The following is a 22,364-nucleotide window of genomic DNA, read 5'->3' as shown; positions in this document are numbered from 1 at the left end:
CTGAGGAAGAGGGATTTTTACCCACGCTAAATGAGTGAAATTTTTCAGATTTCTTTTCTCTGTTCTAATTATCACAAGATGAATTTGTGGGCTGTGTAGCTGAAGCAAGTTGTGTTTTGTTTTCGAAGGGACAGTGAGTGTAACGCAAGGTATGCTTTCATGACACAGCAGCATCAAATGTGTTTTGCCATGCATTGCTTTTTATATATATATTTAGCTATAGCTTTTCTTTAATATGTTTCTGTTAGCAAAATTTAATATCACCGCCTGTTTTGGAAGGGGTGGGAGTAGAGTTAATTTTGCTCTCCTGTTGTCTAGGAAACAGTGGTAGTACTTACTTCCCCTTTGTAAATAGATAGTGAATTCCACATTCAGGGAGCAATGAATAAGATAAAAAGCCGCAGATTAGAAACTTGAATTAGACACCATTTGAGAGAGCACAGATAAGTTGGTGCTCAGTGGAAACTTTCAGGTTGTACTGAACTAAGAGTGGGGCTGAGATTGGTTTTTAAAGAAGGAGCTCAGGGTTTTAATGCTCTGGAAATTAGGCATTAATTCAGTGAAGCATTTAATGTATGCTTGTTTTCATGATAAAAGTGCCTCCACAACTAAGGGTGTTGTCCAGTTTGTACATTAAGTACTTTGTCTCTCATTACTCGGGGAATTCAGCTATGTGCATTTAGTGTGCAAAAAGAGGGGAGGGAGAGAAACCAGCAACTGCAGTTTGGGTGCCTGCACTGCAAACAAGCCATCTATCTAACGCAGGGCTATAAATACTGATACTGGAGACAGAGTTAATGACTGGGAACAATGGATCAGGATTTTAAGAAGTGTTGACAGCTGATGTGATGGGCAGTAAATGACAAGTGCATTTTGGTGCAAAACTGAAATGCTTGGAATTATACATGGAATAAGGAACTTGGAATAAGGAACTAAAGCACAGAGCGAGAGCTGTATGCAATGCTGCACGTTTGACTGGAAATGTAGGTTATGTACTTGGTACTAATTCATGTCCCAGTGAGCAGAAAAAAATCTCTTCAATTCAGACGGGGCTTGGGCTGTAGATTTTTCTGACTAAAAAGCTCTGGATAATTCTTTTCTTATGTATTATTAATAGTTCTATTACATTAAATCTTAGGTGCTCAGAATGATCCTCTGGAGGTGTTCCTCCCTCCCCCTCTCTGCGTTGTTCCCAGCTGAAGTCTGTGCTCCCGGGTAGGTGAACCTGGGCTTTGAGAACAGGCAGGCAAAGGCCAATGAGAAACACAATCCACGGGACTAATTTCTGGTGAGCCTCTCAGCAGGTGTGTTTTCAGGAGGGATTTTAGCATAGTCAAGGAGGTGCTGCCCTCCAAAAGGAACAGTTTGAAAAATTGCAGAGTCCTGGGAAATAAATGGTACGAGAAATGAGTGAGAAGAGAGGGAGTGATAGAAGAAGGAACATTTTGGAAGTGATTAAGCATGAGGAAAGTGTTACGGAGTGAAGAATGGATGCTCTAAATGTGTTCGAGGGTGCAAAAAAGGGTGCTGTCAGAAGCTAATGTAGATGAGAAAATAAATCTCCTGTCGGGGTTTGCCATTGCTGTGTTGTGATTAAAAAGGAACTCCTCTGAAACCCAAGACAAAAAAAAGAAAGTAGTGGAAGACCTTCTTGGCTGTTCTTTTGTTCTGCTGTTCACAAGCAGGCCCTTGTGAAAGTGGCCAGTACTGTACAAATACACATGCCATGCTTCTGACTAGCAAATTCCAGCTTCTCATGGGAGACGTTTTGGAAAAATAAGTGCAAAATTAAGAAAATAAAAAAAAGGAGAATGCTCAAGAGGGTTTGTGATGGGTTTGCAGAATGGAAGTAGGATGCAGGCTCCCAGGTTGGAAGAAGTTTGTGAAATGGCAGTCAATTAAAATGATAAGTGATAGGGGACTGACAGCCTGCATGTTTTCAAATGATCGAGCTATTGCTTGGAGTGCAGTGGTGAGCTGCAGCATTTATTTGGATGTCCTCCTATAGTAGTTGTTATCCACCTCTTCCCTATCTGTAGAGCAGGGAGAGCCCTAATGACTGCAAATATAATGATGCCTTCAGGGATGCTTAAGGAGGAACATGGCTCCTATAGCAAGGTGCAGCCTGCTTCCCTTCATCTCCTCTGTTTCGGTGGTGTGCAGAGCAGCTGAGGACATGCCTCAGAGGGGCTGTCAGCCTCCCCAGCACACACATTCCCCTGAACTTTCCAGAGCTGACAGACAAATAGCAGTTGCTTCTGGGCACAGGGAGGGAGCTCCACCACCTGGGGTTGGACCAGCAGCCATTTGGCCTCCACTGTAGAAAAAACAGAAATGTGTGTAACCCTTCAGCACCAGGTGGGCATTTCCCTGCAGGATCATGGAGCAGGTCCTCTGCAGGAGGCATCCATGCCCATGACAAGCTTTCCCAATGCTGTTTTTGCATTGTTTCACTCTTGATGTCAACTTTCTTGGGCTGCTGCAACCTCATGTTACTACCCCAGCCATTTTTCAGGGGAAAGCTCCTGATACACCCTGCACACACAAGTCCAGCAGTGCAGCTTTCATTGGTGCTCTCAGATTGGACAGCACTGAACTCCTCTCCTGGGCAGAGCTGGGAAAGGCAAAGAGACAGGAAGAAGCTGGAGCTTGAGGAAAGTCACCCTGCAGCGTCTGTGTTTCTGCCTCTCCCTTAGAGAAGCTTGCAGGGAAAAGACAAGCTTGATGGATGGTTGTATTTGCAAGAGGATGGAATGTGAAACAGGTCGTACCTGGCACTTAATAGGCACTGTTTTTGAGGTAAGACTTCCGCATGGATGTATTTGCAGACTTTCTTCCTTTCTGCAACAGGTCATGCTAACAAAACAGGTAGGGTGGCAGAGACTGCAGAATGAGCTGCCCGCATGCAAGATGAATGCCAGTATTGCCATCCTTCTGCTGTTGCAGTTGAAATTGTGCTGTTCATTAGCAGAAGTGCCTTTCCCAGCCAAAATGCCAATTCCTACAGTGGTATCAGCATTCACCCTGTGTAGTTTTCAGTTATGCTACAGCAGTGGGTTTCAATCTATGGGTCCCTAAATATCGGGTTTTTTGAGAGAGAATTAAATCAGGCATTATCTGCCTTGACTCAAGCAACCTCAGAAATCTGAGGTTGCACCCTTGCATGTTTGTTTCCTGTGAAGGGTAAGGGGGCACCAGGGGAGTTAGGGGGACTATCCAACTCTTTGAGATGCAGATGTGAGATCAAACAAATGGCCCTGAGGTGGCTGCTTCTGTTCATTTATTATAGAGACCTATGATGGTGAGACTTATATAGTCTGTGACACTGGGACTTCAGACATCTGAGACAGGACAAGGTGGTGTGTGGAGATTTCTAATGCCATGAGTAGGCACCAGAAAAGAGAGGCAGTTTTAAAGTGTGCTGCTTTAATGAAAGGTTTCAAGGCAAACTAAAATTGAAGTCCCTGCATAAGGTGATCCATGAAGATGCTGGCTTTCAAAAGCTTAGAAGGAGATGAATGATTGTCTGCATACAAAAAGGGCAATGTATAAAAGTATATTTAAAAAAAAAAAAAAAATCACAGTCAAAAAATAAAGAAAAAGAAAAAGATGAGCAGGGAAGGAACAGAGGGACTTCAGGATTTTCTTTGTTTTGTTTTGTTTTCATTCCAGTGGTCAAAGCTTCGTTCAGGACATCCCCATCCCCAGCCTTTAAGATGCCATCCCATACAGTGGTTTATCTCACAGGGCTGAACTGTTTGTTGTGAGCATGCTAATTTCTGATGATAGTTCTGAAAGTGTGTTTTCCTTCCATGTTGATAGAGACTCTATTAGCCAATAAAAATAATTAAATGTATATTGTCTAGATGTGAACGGTGATTATGCCCTCTAGCTAGGAAAGAATGCTTTCTGATGAATAGAAACCTATATCCTCTATTAAAATAAGTAAATTCCTTTAATTTCTGCAAAAGTGGACTTAAGAGGAATGGTATCTACCAAGCCCCCCAAAACTGGGCATCAAAGCCTTTTCCCAGAGTAATTTATAATATGCTTCTCTGTATTTTGCCAACTCTAACAAACTCTCCTTTCCTTTATGACTAGCATGACTGTAATTGGAAAGCTAAGTGACTTATAAATTATTAAGAAGTGGTGAATATACCTAATCTAAAGGAATATGGGCTCTTTCAACTTGTGCACCTGCTGTCTGGGTGGGGACAGTGCTGGATCATGATTTGCTCATGATTTGCTCACGATTCCACTACCAAAACTGGAAAAATCTGTCTGCCTTTTAGGGCAGCTCATTTTAAGTTAGTGTTGATGAGAGGTCATCACCCCATCTGCCAATTGCATTTGATTTATTCAAAAATTGGTAAAAGCAAAGGTAAGGATTTTGTAGCAGTGCTTAGCACTGACCTCTAAATCTGAGCGTGCTGAATGCTGGCTCATTTTCTTCCTGCAAAGGGATAAATCTGCACAAGGATGCAAAATTTGTTCTGAAATCATGGTAGGTTTTAGTTATATTAAACTTTTGAGTTGTCTTGCATCCCTTCCCAACACCCTTTCAGCCTGGAAAAATGACGTAATTCTGGGAAACAATCTGCCAATAGCCTCTTTCCTTCTAGCTGGGACTTCTGGGCAGCAGGGCGCCAGGGATGGAATGCTGCTGGGTGCTTTTGTACCATGGGAGTTTGGTATCCTGAAATGCAGGACAGGATATTGATTTCCAAAATGGTACAGTTGCTCATGAATTTCATAGAATCATGGAAAGGCCTGGATTGAAAAGGACCACAATGATCATCCAGTTCCAACCCCCTGCTATGTGCAGAGTCGCCAACCAGCAGTCCGGGCTGCCCAGAGCCACATCCAGCCTGGCCTTGGATGCCTCCAGAGATGGGGCATCCACAGCCTCCTTGGGCAACCTGTTCCCAAGTGTGTCACCACTCTCTGTGTGGAGAAACTTCCTTCTAATATCTAACCTAAACCTCACCTATCTTAGTTTAAAACTATTCCCCCTTGTCCTATTGCTATCCACCCTCGTAAACAGTTGTTCTCCTTCCTGTTTATATGCTCCTTTCAAATACTGGAAGAAATTGTGGCATTGCCTCAGAAAGACTTCACGTGTGGATAGCAATTGCAGGAACATCAGTTTCAAAGTGTGGATGAAAAGAATTTCATGATCATCCATTCACGCATAGTCCTTGCCAATGTTCAGATAAGAGTTTCTGTGGTGTTCTCACTTTCCTGGCACAGATAGCACCTGAAGCATTAGGGAAATTGAGGAGGAGCTGCTCTCTGTCCTGCTTTGGTTGCGTGTCGTTGTTGCTAGACAAATACAAAATCTTGGACTGGGATACTGGCAGAATAAAAGCAATTCGTATTTGATCACATTTAAAGGAGAGAGAAGGAGGGACCTTGTAAAAACCCTGTTCATCCACTAGAGAGCATATAGGCAGTGCTTCTCCTTAGAGAAAATAAAAATGTCAAGCTCTTACACAAAATAATGCAACACAATTAAAATGTTTACTGTAGTTCTACCGTTTGCTGTCATGTAAATGAGCAGAATATGTAAGATCTGGAAGAAGGTTTTGCAAATAATATAATGTTCGTGTTCCAAAGCCTCTTATCTCCTTGTGAGTGTTTAATATCTTCTTGTTCTTAAGCGCTTTCCTATTCATCCCATGGAAATAGTAAATCATTGACAAAGTTCATGAGAAATCCAGGAGTGGACTTGAGAAGGTGCAGAACAGATCTTTGCGAGGGCGGTTCATGGCTTTTAGAGGATTGGTGTTTTGATTTGAGCTGGTGTGGTTGGAAAGAAGCTCCTGAAAACAACCTGGTGTGAGTGCTTACTGCAGATGATCAGTGCAAGAAGCTGATGCTGAGAAGGTGATGTCCTTTGAAGTCTAATGATATTAATGTTGATTTGTAAATATTTCATTAGCTGTTACTCTTCTGTAGTGATTTTAGCACCTGAGTTATGCAGCACAGTTTTTCTCCCTGATCTGATTTCAGTTTTTATCCTCTAAACTGCTTTGTTTGTATGTAATACATATATGTAACTTTAAATACAGACCTTAGGGTTTTGCATGCATTAAATGCATGGTGGTAGACCCTACTAATTAATTAAACTTCTTTCCCCCCTTCCCACCCCCCACCCCCCCCCGGGGTATCAAATTTACTTTTTCCTGAAGCAGTAGTACTGTTTGTTAATCCAGTGCATGTTGTAGGCAGTTTCTTCCAGTGGAATAACCTGCTGACTTTCTCTGTTGCCCTACTTAACTTTATTCCAGTTACAGATCACTTTGCTTACTCTTGTAACCTGTCGTGAGAGCCATGAGAGCTAGGCATGAAAAATAGCATATACCAAGCAGGTAAATCTTGTGGCACATGCATTTTCCTCTTTTTGTGTCTTATTTTTTGAGTGGTAAAATCTTCCATAGCAGGGTTGGTACGTTCTTATAGATCAGCATGGTTTAGGTGCAACACAGGAGTAGATTCAGTCCATGGCCTTTCCTATTTATATGGTAAAATGTTTTGTTTGTTTGTTTGTTTCCATGGACCACAAATCAGAGCAAATACTTTGGGTGGTATTTAGACTGTGACTGGATTTCTACTGAAAATAATGAATGGTCTGGTCAGAACTTTATTGATGTGGTTTGCCCTCAGCATCAAGCAAAACTTTGCCTTTTGCAAGTGATCAATTGATCCACTTACATTATAACCTGGAGTTAGGAGCAGAATTGTTTGTTAATATCTCTCACTGCAATAAAATGACTGCTAAAGTCCATTACTTTTCTGGGGAAAAAAAATGGGATGTATTTAATTTTAGCTGCTTTAGTAGTGTACTGGTGCATATATAAATCCCGATGAATTAAATCAAACAATTAGGATTGGAAATGAATAACACAAGGCATGTGCTCATTTCAGAGTTTTGCATTTTGTTTCTGATTGATTTTTCTAATATTTGCTAAGTGCATATATGCCAGTAAAAGCTCTATATCTGCTGTATTCTTAAAATGTCATCGTGTTGACTTTGTGGGATATAGCTCTGTTATTTGACAACATGTTCTGATTAAATTTCACTTCTTGGAAGAACTGCATCGTTAAAACAGCTGATGAAAAGTGAACAGACATACTTAAATTCTACAAGTTTATTTGTTGTTTTTTTCTCTTGTTGTTTGTTTTAAATTATACGTGATTCCTAGCACTGCACAGTCAGTTTACGCTTCAGACAAGGATATTTTTCCCCTTTGAATGGCAGCAAGCGTTTTGTCTGTGTATATACAAGTGAAGATGTGAAGATATTTGCCTTATAGTTGTTTTGTTGTTGTTGTTGTTGCTTTAATTGATATTTGGATGATATAAAGCAAGCGTACAACAATAAAGTAGACCAGCTTTCCCAGCTGGATGTCATATTTTACAAAGTGTGTAACCAGAGAAACTGTGAATTATGTAAACTGCTAAATAGGATTCTGGGTGTAACATATTACCAGGCTGACTGGAAGATAGCGCAGATCACTTGCACTTTCTGAAACAGCGTTACTCTGGCTGTTTCTCAGAAGTGCTAAACTTTGCTACTGAGGGGAAAAAGAATACAGTGAGTGTCATACTTCTGCTTTCCTATGTGAAGAAGTGGGAAGTTCAGGAAGGCTGAAAGCAAGCGATATGGAGTACAACTGAGCAGCTGGTTGCCGTGTGTCTGTTCTGCTGCCTGCAGGTAGAGACGGGGTGAGCGGCCTGGGGCTGCTGGCAGGCTCAGGTGCTTTTGTCCAAGGCTGGTGAAATAAACACTTGGTGAGTCACTTTGGGGTGGTGGTTTTGCTTTATGTGCTTGTGACATCACCAAAGAATACAATTTCACTGAAACAGGCATTTTAAATGCTATCCTTGATATGACATTTTTTGCTTTTTATGCTACGTCTGTGTCTCCTGCTGTGCTGGCGGTGCTGTTGGATCATGTGCAGCACGTTGTTGTTTATTGACCACTCTGAGTGTGTTAGGTGCTGTGTGAAGGAACTTAATACAGTAGCATTCATGTTCTGTCAGAAGATTGTATCCATTGGAGGGTGTGCATCTTGGTTTAGTTTTGGGAAGAAAGACTCTTGAAAGGATTAGATCTGGAAATAAGCTTTGCTCCTGTTGTAAATGTCTTGCCACACAGTGCATTAGGCTGTGCTTGCACAAAGCTCCCTGCTCAGAACAGATCTGTTGGATTCATAGTAAGTATGTGATTAGTGTTTGTGGAAGGTATGCATGTCAAAGAAACATTCATATCCATATGTTTTAGGTGTTTTTTGCTAAGATGAGACAAAACTGACTGCTAATGTGAGCTAGGCTTCCTAGTCAGAGGTATTTTATAATTCAAAGCTACTGCATCGGTGAAGGGCAGTCCCAGAAGACAGCATGTAGTGGGACAGGGTAGGTTGAAGTATGTTAAACTTCAGTTTTACCATGGATGTTTTTCCCTTCCAGAAGGCTTGATGTACCAGGCCAAATGCCTCCACTTTGCAAAACCCCATGGCTTTCCTTCCCCATCACTGTTTCTCCTTGCTTCGTGATTAGGACCCAGGCCTCAGCGAAGTGATTGTGAAGAGGTAGCAGAGCCAGTTCTGGGACAGATTTCTGTGCTGTCTCTGGCCCTGGAGGTGGGGGACAGGCTGGGGGATGACAGACAGGCTTCTCTGTCTGTAGGCAGTCCAATTTGCCTGACTCTTCATTAATTGGAGAGGACACAAGCTAGTTACAATACATTCATGATTCTTTCTGTCTCTTGGGCTTTGGTTCTGTTACATTTTTTGAGTTTCAAAGTTGGTGATGGCAGGTGATGCAATGATGGCTCTCTGCTCATCAGACCTTTCCAGCATTTTCTTTCTAGGACATGGTTCTCTACACTACCATGTGTGTGGTAAGGAAGGTACAGAGAGAGACAGCCCTGCTCACAGCTTAGAATCATAGGATCATCGAGGCTGGAAAAGACCATTAAGATCATCTAATACAATGATCCACCTTGACCTCAGTGAGTGGCAAACCTCCTTTTCCCTATAAAGCAAGCCAAAGTTGCTTGCTCTTGCAACTAGCCAAAGGCACATTCTTTCAAAATCCCAATGGAAGAACAGGAAAATAGCCTGAAAGACTTGATGCATATCTCCAGAAAATTTTAGATTTCAGCCCATTAGTATTTTCCTGGTGAAAACCTTGTACAAAGCATGTCTTACGAGCTTACAGAGAAGGCCTGTTAGGTACTGTACATTGGGCACTGCTCTTGACCACAAACGTAAGGTTTGATGAGGAAAAAGGAGAGTGCCTTTGCAGTGGTGAGTCATGCGAGTCTCATACTGCTGCAGGCCATGACCTTTGCATGGGAAACTCCATTACAGCATGGAGATGGAGATCAAGCACCCTGTGCTGTGGGTGTTTGTAGCTGTGTAGATATTCCAGTTTTAAGCTGTAAGGTCTGCATAGCTTGGCAAAAAAGACAAAAGAGCAGCTTCAGTTGGTGTTGGGAGGAGGTCTTCTTGCAGGCCCTCTGCAGAATTTTGCATCAAAATCCTGGGAACCTGAAATCTTGTCTTTTCTTATCCTTCCTAGAAATCCTTTGCATTTGTTAGAAACACAACTTTTCCTATTAATACTGTTATCTTCATTTACAAGTCTATCATTTTCATTCCCATATGAACCTAAATCTTGTTTTAATGTATGGAAAAACAACATAATAGCATTTAGGCACTGTGACCAAGTACTTGAAAATCCAGGAAGTTTGAAATTAGCATTGGAACTTGTATTCTTCTCTCAGTATTCAGGAAACATGGAGTACTAGTCATTGCATACCAGGAATTGCTAGGCAATTGTATTAACATTAACAACATTGTATTAAGAATACAATCAACCTGAATTTTCAGTTTCTTCCATGATTTTGAGCTGTTAGATTCAAAGCATAGTATGAATGTAAGTATTTCTGTCTAGGGCTCATCATTTAAAACTTTCATCAGTGTGAAAATGTGTTTTCACATATTCACTTCACTGTAACATTATGGGCCTTTATTTAAAGACAAAAAATAATAAAAGTGTGAGAGGTTGGTTTTTTTTTTTTTTTGCTTCTTTGCTTCCAGAATTTGGTCTGCATCAAAATTCAGCCTTCTCAGCTTTTCCAGATTTTCTTTCCCAGTCATGTTCTACAGTTCAGTAACAGCTTTCCAAATTAGTTAACCTTTTGCCCTATAAGTATTCTTTGATGGAAATTTTTGTTGTTTGGCTTAGATTTCTGATTGTCAGCAAATGGAGGCTGATAATGAAACCCTGCTGCCAGCATGCAAGGGAGAGCATTAGAACCCCAACTGTACTCTGCACCGCTCCCACGTGTACCTGCCCCTATCGTGTACCATTACACTCAGTTTATCCAATGTAATGTGATCTTCATACGAAGTCAAACCAAGCTGTCGTAAGACCTTTCTTTTCTAGCTGCCAGTTCAAGAAATAACTCAGATGCAAAGCTTGCAAAGTGGAGCCAGCGCTCAGTGTGAGCACTCTGGATTTGCGTGGGACAAAAGTGGATTATTTTTCTTTTTTGTCCTCCTACTCTTCAGACTCTTGTTTTCTGTTTGTCTTTACCTAATGTTAACTATCTTGGTTATCTGAATACTGGAGGAAGGCAGCAGTGGCAGCCAGGCCTGCATGAGCATATCCTGTTGTCTGAATATTTCTTCATTGGCACGTGAATGCTCTGGGACACTGCCTGCAGCATCTCAGGCTTTCTTTTGGGGAAATCACAGGGGAAAGTTCTGAATTTCCTTGAAGTTAATTATTCAAAAGCTAGGCAAGATATGCATGCTTTTTCCATTGTAAATCCCACTTTCCTCTTCATGAACTCTGGCATAGAACAGGTCTTGTCATTAATCTTTGCGTTTTATCAAGCTTACAGTGAGTTAAGCAAAGAAAAATATTCATAGGCCTTATAGAGTACAGTAAATTGCACCACTGTACTGCTATGTTCAGGTCATTAAAAATAATTTCGTACCTGTAAAAGTCTTTAATTTGATTGGGAAAACCTAAGATTTCTGTGAAATGCATAAAAACCTAAAAAGATGCATATTTGTTTATCTCAAGATCCACAAACCATTAGCATACTTGTTTCATGTTTTAAAATTTTAACTCTGAAAACTTGACAGTTTTCCGTTTTTCTGTTTAAGTAGAAGGTGAGGATTCCTTGTCCTCCAACTGTTTTATGTTCTTTCATTTTTGATTTAGATTTGTAGTTAATGTTTTGGATGCATCAAAAGCATGACTTGCAGTCAGAAGGCAAGAGTCCTTGTCAGCGTTTTAGTAAGTAGAGGTCAGAACAGAACATGAGAACTTAACTTACATATTCATAATTGCATACATTATCCCAAAAGAAGGTCTCCTATCCTACATTGTCCATTTACATGCTTAGTTAATAGCTTACTGGGCACCGTGAAGATGGCAGCTGTTTTGGTTTCAGACGAGAATGTAAGTGCAATCTTTTCTGTGTAATAAGGGACATGGGTTTAATGCCTAAAGAAGGGATACCGACATTATTTATCTTTTATCCTAGAAATACTCCACCTATGCACGTACACTTGCCATAGACACAAACAGTCCTCCAAACACAGGTGCCATTTTATATTATCATTTGAAAAGAGAAGAAAGAGTTGCAGAGAAGACAAAATTTCAGAGATGGAACAAAAAAACCTTGTCTGCTTCCTAAAGGAAACTTTGGCTTTGCCATCCCTCTTCACTAGGATGGGGTTCAGCAAAATTGTTCTACCTTTGCCACTATTTTCCTGCAGAGGTGATGAGCCCCTGCATGCTGCAGCACTTGCAAGCATCCGAGCTGCACCAAACATGTTATCATCTACATAGAAGATGATATGCAGTAGCTCTGGGGGGAGGGAAATCAGTCCAAGAAGCAGCGTGTACTGTGAAACACAGGGCCTACGCCAGACTCCTGTGGCCCCAGGAGAGCAAACAAAATGGGTCAAATGCAAATTCATATGAAACAAGAGGCAATCACTGAACCGGGAGTGAGTGGAAGCCTAAGGGAGAAGTGTGGTGGAGCCCATCAGGACCTGTGTCCTTGGGATGTTGGGCATCTCAAAGCTGCTGTCCTGGTCTTGTGGCTCCTTCCCCCACCAAAGAGAGCTGTGAGGTTTATGAATGCCTTGAATTGCAGCCAGGTAATTACCTTCAGGAAGTTTTCATTTTGCTAAATGTAATCCAGAGAGAGAGAGGGAAAAAAAAAAGGGGGGGGGGGGGGGGGGGGGGGGAGAAGAAATTTAATAACATGATAAACAACCATTTCTATTTAGAAGCCTTATAAAGGAAGCTCTAAGTGTGATCTTCAGGGAAATATTTCATTTGTGTAAGTGTTAATCCTAGGAGGATACTTTCCCTTTGGAGGATATACACAATGTCCAAATAAGAGACCTGACACACTGCACTACCCAAAATTAGCTTTGAAGAGCATTGGCTTACTGTAACAGTGCTGCTTGCCAGATTATTGCCCGTGTCTTTTGAAGAATCAAAAAATAACATCTCTGCTGAAGAGGCTGTTTCCTCAAGTTTACTTTCAGATTTATTTTTTTACTTCTATTATTAATTTATTTCCTGCATTCTGTTAAAAGTGGTGTTTACAGGTCAGGGAGCATTAAAAAGGTTTCATTTGGAAAGCAAAGCAAAACAAACGCACACCACAAACAACAGCAAATACCTCTCTGCCTTTGTTGATTGCGTACTTTACCCAAGATTTACATTTTTCACATCTGCTGACTTGCCTTTAAAGTTTTGATCTTGCATGCTGAATTGGTACAGAAGGCATTCTCCTGATCTGGAGTAGGAGGTGATAACATTTCTGATTTTTTTTTTCTCTTTTTTTTTTTTCCAGAAGAATACTAAAACAGTCTTTATTTTTATGATGCCACACTAGTGGCGAGTTTGACATTATCACATTAACTGCTGATGTATAAATGCAACACTAATGTATTAGAATTAAAACACTGTATAATGACCTTCCCTTGGTTCAGCCATTAAAAATACATTAATATGCTTTCTTGCAAGTTGGACCTAATGCAATTTATTCATCAGTAACTGTTTTGTGGGTTTTTTTTTGTTGTTGTTGTTGTTTTATTTACGAATATCTGTTTATTTTCTGGAAAATTATTCTGACTTTGTCTTTTGCAAAATAAAAGCTATCAACATATCAGGCCCACTTACCTTTATTTTATTTAGAAAAGCAGTAGCCAGAATAAGGAAATGGAGTCTCCCTTGTTCTAGTGCACATTCATTTGCTCTTGTTGGCCAGCTTTTTCCAGTGTTGTGTGGTTCAACATACCCATTTGTAAAATTAGTATATTACCCATCTCAGATGCAAATTGAGCCTTAATTAACAGATGTTTGTAACTGCTTTCACATCCTCCTAAGAATCCCACTACGTGAGTGTGAAGCAGTTGTTGCTGGGAGATGAGAACAACACTGAGGGAAAGGCTTTGCTGGAGGTGGGGAGAGGGTTTTCTGGTGTTTTTTTTGTTTGTTTGTTTGTTTTCTTTTTTTTTCTTTTTTTTTTTTTTTTAGCTACTTTTGTACTTCTTTATAACTCCTTGTTTTGAAATGGGTGGGGCATAAGATAGCAAAGAAAACCAACCAAAATTATCTTCCATATAATAGCTGTTTTTTCACGTCTTCCCTTCTCCGCCTCCCATGCACCAAGGTTTAAAAGCCTTAAAAAGCAAGCTCAGAGTTGAACAAAAGGACTGCTGGTACAGCAATAGGCATGTCGCAGCATACTTGAAGATAGCAGCTGTCAGAACACAGGAGCTGAAAATGCAACCATGTATGCAGGCTATGGGGGAAAGCTTGGCCTTGGGTGTTTTGCTTTCACTTTGCTACCGGTAACCCTTTGTGTGCTGCAAATGACTTTTAAAGTTGGGGGAGCGCAAAGTCAGGGAGTATTTCTGGAAATAGATAAAGCAACTGGTAATAGCTGTATGGATGTGAATAACAGTTGTGAAGTATGAGAAGCTCTGCATTTCGGCAGCTTGGTTGTTATCTGATCGTGAGCTTCCTCAGATGGGAGCTGCTGCCGACCCAATTTTAATCAGTTGCAATTTTGCCTTTACATCTAAATTATAATAACTTGGATTGAACAGGAAATGAAATGTCTGCTCAGAAGTGTTTCTGTAAAGCAGTGAATTTCTTGCTTTAGTTTCATGGAGCATCTTCAGTCTGACACTCCTCATTTTACCCAGATGTTACAGGGGCTGTAACTCAAATGTATTTTACGTCAGTCCCCTGATTGTGAAGTTAAACGAAAAGTCCACAAGCCATATAAGAATGTCTTCCCAAAGCCCTCTATCTTTAAAACATGCAAGTACAATTATTATATAGGAGTCTGGAGCTAGAGTGTAAACTTTTCTTCCACTGTCTCAAATCCACCTTCTTTTGGGAGCAACCACAACTCACCCTTGCTGATGGCTGCTCAGTGGGAAGGAGTGAGAGGAGCTGGTGTATCAGTTACTGCAAATAAGCAGGCATATATTTGGCACATCTCAACGCAGCCCAATATACCTCATGGCTGTGCTGAGTTTCGTTAGAAAGATGGGGCTTGATTTGTGGCTAAAATCTGATCTGCAACCCGAAATACCTCTCCTCAGCAAGCTGTTGCTCCCACACTTTCCACCTGTGTTAAATCCAGTTAAAATGCAAACAACTGTCTCCAATGTTCAGCTAACATCTGTTTGCATGCTTGTTGTCTGATACAAAGGCTAATTATCACAGATCCTACTTCAACGTTTTCTTCCGACTTCACCAATTGTCCACAGTCTTGATATCTGGGGCATAAATGCCAAGGCTGAAACGTGCATTCAATTAGAAGATGACTCTTGACTGACCTACATAACAGTTCATTCATGAGATAATGTGACCTGCAGTCATAGAGATAAAAGTCAGTTGATTGAGCTGGACTGGCTGTGTATACTGCAAGCTCTCCAGTGATTGAGGAATCATCTAAAATTAGACTTACACTGTACGTTATCGAGAGCCTTTCAGATCTCAGTCTGTTTCGGTAATATTTCTTTTATGAGATGGGCGTATAATTTGTCACATTGTAATCTTTTAATGCTTAACTTCATTAGTGTGAAGTACTTGGGCATCAAATAAAATGAGCAATTAAGTGATTTATACTTAAGGTCTGCTCTCAGTTCAGGGCTTAGGTAGGCAGCCTCCCATGAAGAGGAGAGATCGAGCATTTACCAGTGTTTACCACTTCCTTCCGAGAGCCACAAAATGGTGCTTTTGGTAGTTGAACCTCTTTGTGTGCTTATCCCAATTGGCGGCTGCCACAGCACAAGTTACTGTGCATATTTATACTAAAGGTTATTGATTGTCGTAAAATCTACAGGGCATTTTACCCAGTTTTTGCCTATTAAGTTTACGAAGGGGAGAGCTCGCTGCGGAAGTGAGTTCACCGGCAAGGAAATGGTTGAAGCGTAATGGTGAAGCGATGCTCTTGGTATTGCTAATAACCACAAAGGAAGCTCAGATAAAGGTTGTAGGTCTGACAGAAACCTTCCTGCGCACGCTCACAAAGTAAGACTGTTCAAGAGAGAGCACGGCTGTCTCTTCCAGACGCAAGGGACTGTAAGGTATTTCAATCCTTTTTTTATCCTATTCATTGTATTGTTTTAAGGATTAATTTACAGAATAATGCAAAATTATCTTTTGTCCTCCAGGGCATAAGTTCCTCTTTTTTTTTTTTTGCCCTGTAAGTGTGCTAGGAGAAGCCTGTGCTCTGTCACACGAGTCCCCAGTTCCTCTCAGATGAAGGCACTCCGGAGCTGACGGCGCATGTCACAAAGAGGAAGAGGGGACATTTTGTGTAGGAGACAGCTTGCTCTTACAGAGCTCTGTAAGCATAGATTTAAGGTTTTCTCTATTATCTCCAGTGGTTTTATTACGACTGTGCACATTGCGTGCCATTTTCTTTCCATCTCGTCAGCATGCTTTCAGTTGGTTTTTAACTTCGTGCCAGTGCCATTCTGATCCTGCTTTGCAAAAGGTAAAACTAATCAAAAAGCACAGGAACTTGCTGTTGGTTCCTCCTTCAGGAGTGTCGGAGAGAGTGCTTTGTGAGTTTCTTTCTTTGTTTTCAATGTTCTTTGCTTTGAACTGTTAGCAAAAAATAACGAAGTGGTTACCTGAATGATTAATTTAAATTTTCACTTTGTACATCCTTCAGGGCTTTTGCTTGGCCCAGTCTTCTTTTGCTGAATACATGTAATTTAGCTTTGACTAGCAAAGGAACCATTGGGTTAGCTGGCAGAAGAAAATGTGAGAGAAGCTTGTGTTTTTGAGGCAGTTTTGGTGGTGTAGCCAGACCACTTGATGTAAGATGAGATCGAAAGTGCACAGAACCCAATTAGTGCCCATTTTCTGTTTTCTCTTGATTGGCTGCAGAGTCAGCGGTTTAATTAAGTAGAAATGGGGAAGTAGAGTTAATGTTCATTATAACTAAAACCAAAACAGCTGTTTACCTTGCCGAAGCCTTGTGAGCTACCATCAATAAATCTTACCCCGAGGAACACTCTCCCTGTAAAACATGCCTTTCCTGCTATCCTCTGATATCATTTTACATACTCATTTTCACAACATTTCCTAATCAGATTAATTAACACATTAGGGTATAATTCTTATTGTCTACAGAAATTACTTCAATTAAAACTATTAACATATTATCATAATTGTTATATTATTACATCTCGCTTTGTTACTACTCAAAAACTACTCTAGCAAACCCAAATGCTTGCAATTAGCATAAAATTGTCATATCTGCACTTCTTATCTTAACTGAGGGAAAAGGTAATTGTAAACTTATTGAATAATCTGTATTTCTGTGCTGGAATTTCTGCAGTGAGAAGAAGAGGTGAGAGGGGCAGTGTCCATCCCACACGATGAGGCTAAAAAGATTTTGTCTTGATTGGGCCCTACCATACCCTCCAGCAGTGTGAGCTCTGTGCAGGGACATAGGAAGGCACGCAGAGGAGCACAAGGCAGTGATGGGTACAAAACAGTGATGTTTATGCTGAAAATCAATATATCTTTCTGAAGGGGGTCAATTTTTGGAGTGGTTGTCTTGTGCGAGGAGTGAAAGCAAGAGGTGTAGCTAGCTTTAATGTTGAGCTTTGGTACATGCAGTGTTCTTACAGGCCAGATGAAATAGGCTATCTGTCTAAAAGCAAAAGCCTACTGTTAACGTAATTAAAATGTTAACATTTCAGTCAAAGAATTATTACCAGTCCAGATTTACCTCTGAGAAGAAAGAATAGTGTTACAGGTGTAGTAATAATAATAGATTTAAAAACATTTTATACACGTCTGAGTTTCCACTTCTTTTTGTCATGTTTTGCTCATCTGCACTCTGTGGGCAGTAGCTTTAATTTTGGGGCTCAGGAACTGATACAGCATGGTCTGAGGCACCGAGGCCCACATTGGGATTGGTGTGTTGATGTCAGGGCTTCTTCCTCTGTGCTATAACAAGCATGATGCTGATGTTGATGCTTTCTTCTTCCTCAGTCTGGGCTCTACTTAGGCTGTTTTGTTTTTTTTTTTTTTCTAACATGCTTTTACAGCTGTTTTCTTTGTTGGATTGTAACACTGCCTTACTCCTGAATGCGGTGTGTAACATTGCCTTACATATTTTCTCTTTCTTATCCCTAAAACCATGGGCTTGTTCAACTGTTTGGGGGTGAATTTTTATCGCCGTCACTCTATACTCCGTCTGATCCCATCCCGTGCCTCAGCTCTTCTATGCTGCATTGCATGTCACCTTTCTGAGGCAGCTATACTGTATCTGTGCTACTCTGTGCTGTGTGGTTATATGGCTTTGTAAATATTTCATCCTACACAGGCTAACTACTTGTTACTACTGTCTGTATCAAAATTGCACTGAAACCACACGAATATGTGAAGATAAGCAAAAGTAAAATAAATTAGGCACCAGCCACCTGGTCATTAGGAAAATTGCTGCAGCAGCTAAAGCAAAGCTCCAGGCTGGGCTGCACAAGTGTAGACAAGCCTGATCCCAAGGCTGTGCAGGCTCAGCACAAAGCCTGGGGCTATTTCTGGCAGTGGCAATACAGTATTTACTGGGCTACAGGGCTTGAACTTGATGAATGAGATCATTATTTGGGTTTACCCGTTTTTGGCCAGGGACCAAGCTTGGTGACACAGAATGTCCTTTTTGATCTTAGGATCTTATCGACACCTTGAACTGCTGAAATAGAAAAGGAACACTTTACAGAGCCATTTTATATTGCCTTACCAGTAGTAGACAGGTTGAACAGAAAACAAGAAAGTTGATCTAACTGAGGTAGGTAATTGCTGCCATTCTTCTAAGCCATATGTATTCCATTTGTCTTCATGATATTGCTGTGAAAAAGCTGTTACCCTCCTTTGCAGATAGATGGTATTTATCTACAGTTGCCCTAGGATGCCACTGTAGTCAATGGAGAGACATTGCTGCCTTCATTTTAGTCCACCTGAAGTCTGAATTGCCATCTAAATTGATTATTTCTTTTCACAGGCTAAATAGGAAATCCTGGACACACAGATCTAATAAATCTGAGCCAAAGAGATTAGAGATTTGTCTATAGCAGATGAGTTTCAGAGCCTGTGCTTTCTCAGCTGTTATGAGTAACTAGCTTAGCTTAAATTTGTTTCATGTATGTTCTATATAGGCAGCTGACTTAGTTTAGATTGTATAGTGTTATTATACCCCAAATGAGATGTGTCCACAGGAAGTCTATGGCTGAGACTAGAATTCAATACTTGTATTTCAGATGAGAAGATAATGCCCTAATCAGTTCTCATCCATATAATGTGATGTCAATGGCGCTACTAAATTCTTTTCAATTTGGCTATCACTCCAAACTGTTAAGCCATCTGCTGGTGGCAGCCGAAAAGGTGACAGTATAATAAATTACTAGAAAAAGTTAAGATGTCTAACATCTGCTCGCCACCAAGCTCGACCATCTTCCCTGTATTGATGTTCTGTCATCTCGTGACACAGTCAGAGAAGATGCCTGCTCTGAAGTTCTTGCACATTCAAATTAGTTACAGCTGGACCTGCTTTCCAGGCATCCATCTTTTTGTAAATTTCAGGACAAAATAGAGAATAACAATAGAAAAGAGTGAAGGTGGAGGGAGAAAAACAAAGAGTTTCTTAAAATATCCCAGAATGTTCCTGCTTCAGGTAACAGTCTTTATCTACTCAGTCTTCATTATGATTGATGAAGAAATATCTAATGATGGCAAGCGGAATTTTGCAGGACAGAAATAGAAGCTGCTGCTTCTTTGGAGCTGCATGACTGTGAGTCCTGGAATTATGCTCTGCATAATATTGTAATCAAATAACTGTTTGCTTAGAGTAGTGTGGACTACGCCAGTTAGTGCAAACAATGCAAACGTAGTTTAGGTGAGATTATGCAGCTCTGAAGGTGCTGGTCGGCAGGCACTGTTGAGAAAATATACACATAATGTTTACTTAAAACATTCCTGGATCCTCCTTTGGTGTTATTAGTCTGTCTTGAAAATCTGCAAACACTCACTTATCAAAAACTCACTGCAAAACATTAGGCATTTAGCGAAGTCAAATACAGAGTGGTGGATGCCATAGCAGAACACAGTTAATGGTTAAGCTGTGACTTAACTTACATCCAAGTGCAAACATAATTAAATTAGAAGTCCTGAACCAAATGTAGATGCGGACTGCTTAGAATGCAAAGAAGAGTCTGACTCCCATCCTACTGCTTCAGTCTTCCGAAACAAAACTGTAGCAGACAGAAGTCCAGAGCTCAAGTGACCCAGACTGACATTTGCCATGCTGTGGATTGATAACATTCTGCTCATTATTGTGACACGAGCTTGCATAAAATGGGCGTGCTCTGAGGGATAAGACTGTAGGCCTTGGGGAGGCTCATATGGCACTAATTTGGGGAAATTTCCTTACGTTAGGTAAGCAATATCAGTTGCTTCCCAGTTTCCTCTTCTAAGTTTATTCTGCTCCTCTTTGATTTCTCCAGGCATTGTAATTGATTTCTACTATATTCTGAACTGCTCTCCCATGAAGTGTTAGGCCCATGCAACCAGGAGAGGGGTGAGTATGCGGCGCACATCCCTCCATAGCAGACCTCCAGACATGCTAGGCTAGTTCAGTGAAATTCCACTAGAGCTGAATCCCCTTCCTTACAATAAGCAGAAGGATAGTCCTTTCCTTGTATGATTGGAAATAATACAACTAAATTGTGATTACTTAATAAAAAATACAAACATAAGTAATGTAAACACCTACATACTATTGTTACGATCACTTTTTAGTAAAACTACTGAATTTGATCCTGGTAATATCTGACTGGAAATGATCTTCTAGACTGTGTTGCTGTGCGTCCTGTGCTGCTGCATTTCTCTTATTCATCAATAAAAATCAGTTCTTGCAGGTCTAGTTAGAAAGTATTCTCCCCTGTTGTTTTTTGTTGTTGTTGTTTTTCCCTTTAGCAACAGTGTGCATCTTTCACTCTGCTACTTCTCCTTATCTATCTTGTGGGTAGAGCTTTGAATCTGTGGATTTGCGTTCCTTAGGTATAGCAAGTCAGCAAGCTACATTTTAGTTATCATGTTTTGGGAGACAACAGCTGAGATGTGGTGATGGCTGAAACAAGGAGCCAGTGGGCTAGCTGTGCACTTGTAACCTAAAAAGAGCATGATGGACTGTGGTTGAACTGAGATTCCAGCAATCAGTGGACCAGGAAGTGGGCATTCAAGGTCCTATGACTCATTGCCAGCCTGTAGAAATGCTGGGGGATGCTTAGATGTCCTGAACAGGCTGCCTAGGGAAGTGGTGGAGTCACCATCCCTGGAAGTGTTCAAAAAAAGGGCAGGTGTGGCACTGAGGGACGTAGGTTAGTGGGCATGGTGGTGATGGGTTGGTGATTGGAGTAGATCATCTTAGAGGTCTTTTCCAACCTTAATGATTCTGTGAAAAGGTGGGAGGGCAAAAGACACCCCATATAGACTTGACTTATGTATTAATTCTGCAGAGGCAGAAAAAGAAATCAAATCTGTAGTGGTCACCGGCTCATCCCAGCATGACTGTGGCTGACAGTTTGTAATAGGCTGTTAATTTTCCTTATTAAAGGAATTAGTGATAGCGTGCCTTTTAGAATGTGTTTAGGGTGTGAGCTAGTGTATTTGGTAGATAGGAGTGTCAGTAGGTACATCTGCTATATGGGAAGGATAACATTTCTAAGTGAGCTCGGGTGGAATGGGTCTTCCAAGAGGAGTGGACTGAGGTTGCTGAGCAGCTTAAAGGATTTGTTCAGAACAGTCATTAATCTGTCATTAGAAAGCGATTGCAAATACCATTACTTTCGGTCCATCTATAGTGTTTCTCAAGCATGCCCCTGAAAGCCAGACACCATTCTGGAGGTTTAGCAGTAATTTGAATGCAACAAATTGTACCTGGAAAGCACAGATGTTGAAAGCTGAAAATCTGAAGGTGCCGTATGTTTCCTGTAATTGAAAGCAGGTGCCCTGAAGGAAGCAGAAATTCTATTTCACTTTATGAAGTATCTAGTTGGCAGAGCTGGCCAAAAAAAAAAATACCCTCTAAAGCTTCATTCACAAGGACTGGATAAGGCAGATTAAAGCTGTTGTTTTATGATAACTCTAAAGGGCTCCAGCAAGGGATTTAGGTCATATAGAGTTGGGCACCATAGACAAAAGGAATGAATTCCTTGTCTGTAGAGTTCTGAGCAGTGAATAAATTGAGCTGATTGTATTTAAAGGATGGGGTGAGTAGGAAGACTGTGATAACCATGCCACATGTAGCACTGAAAACTGAAACCAGCATCTCCAGCTCTTTGTGCCTATTCCACTTCACCTCAGGACAAATGCTCTGACCCAGGTCTGCAACAAGAGATACACGTTGAAGTTATTCCACTTATGAATACTTCACAGGTTGCTCATCTGGTAGGCTAGAAATCTTTTACTTTGGTCACTGTATACAAGGACCCCCAGTCCTGAAAATGAATAAAAGCTATGAAAATTTATCTTTCCGAGTGTGACTCTTTGGGAAGCTGTCTGTGATGTGAAGCCTGCAGGATAATGAATGACAGAGCGCTGCCTGATTGCCCTAACTGCAGCTCTATCTGCAGGTTATACAAAGCTTTAGGAAAGCTTTCTTATGTTATTAGTTTAAATCTGTGCCTCAGTTTACCAGTGGATGAAGGAAATGCCCCTAGGGTCCTCTGAAGATTATTGACTGTGTGTTTTTGGGTTTTGTTACTGGATATTGTCATAAT

The 22,364-nt window shown here is 40.8% G+C and overlaps 1 protein-coding gene across 15 annotated transcripts in view; it reads left to right on the top strand.

Moving 5' to 3' along the window:
- Positions 1–22,364, top strand: part of CELF2 (CUGBP Elav-like family member 2) — a 555,355-nt gene that overhangs the window by 338,690 nt on the left and 194,301 nt on the right. Inside the window, exons 1-3 of one of the 15 annotated variants that reach the window (XM_052681217.1) lie at positions 7,176–7,794; positions 18,258–18,376; positions 20,088–20,161. The exons of 9 other annotated variants lie outside the window; for them this stretch is intronic. In XM_052681217.1, the coding sequence (XP_052537177.1) occupies positions 20,145–20,161 (17 nt within the window). In that variant the 5' untranslated portion in view covers positions 7,176–7,794; positions 18,258–18,376; positions 20,088–20,144. Of the gene's footprint in view, positions 1–1,148; positions 1,220–7,175; positions 7,795–15,549; positions 15,654–15,777; positions 16,067–18,257; positions 18,377–20,087; positions 20,162–22,364 lie in introns of those variants that run through there. 5 more of the 15 variants (XM_052681226.1, XM_052681221.1, XM_052681219.1 and 2 more) reach the window with 5 other exon arrangements.

The sequence above is a fragment of the Tympanuchus pallidicinctus genome, unplaced genomic scaffold, assembly GCF_026119805.1.
Source record: "Tympanuchus pallidicinctus isolate F22 unplaced genomic scaffold, pur_lepc_1.0 scaffold19, whole genome shotgun sequence".
In the NCBI taxonomy this organism is placed as follows: Eukaryota; Metazoa; Chordata; class Aves; order Galliformes; family Phasianidae; genus Tympanuchus; species Tympanuchus pallidicinctus.
This window is presented reverse-complemented; position numbering and strand designations above follow the sequence as displayed.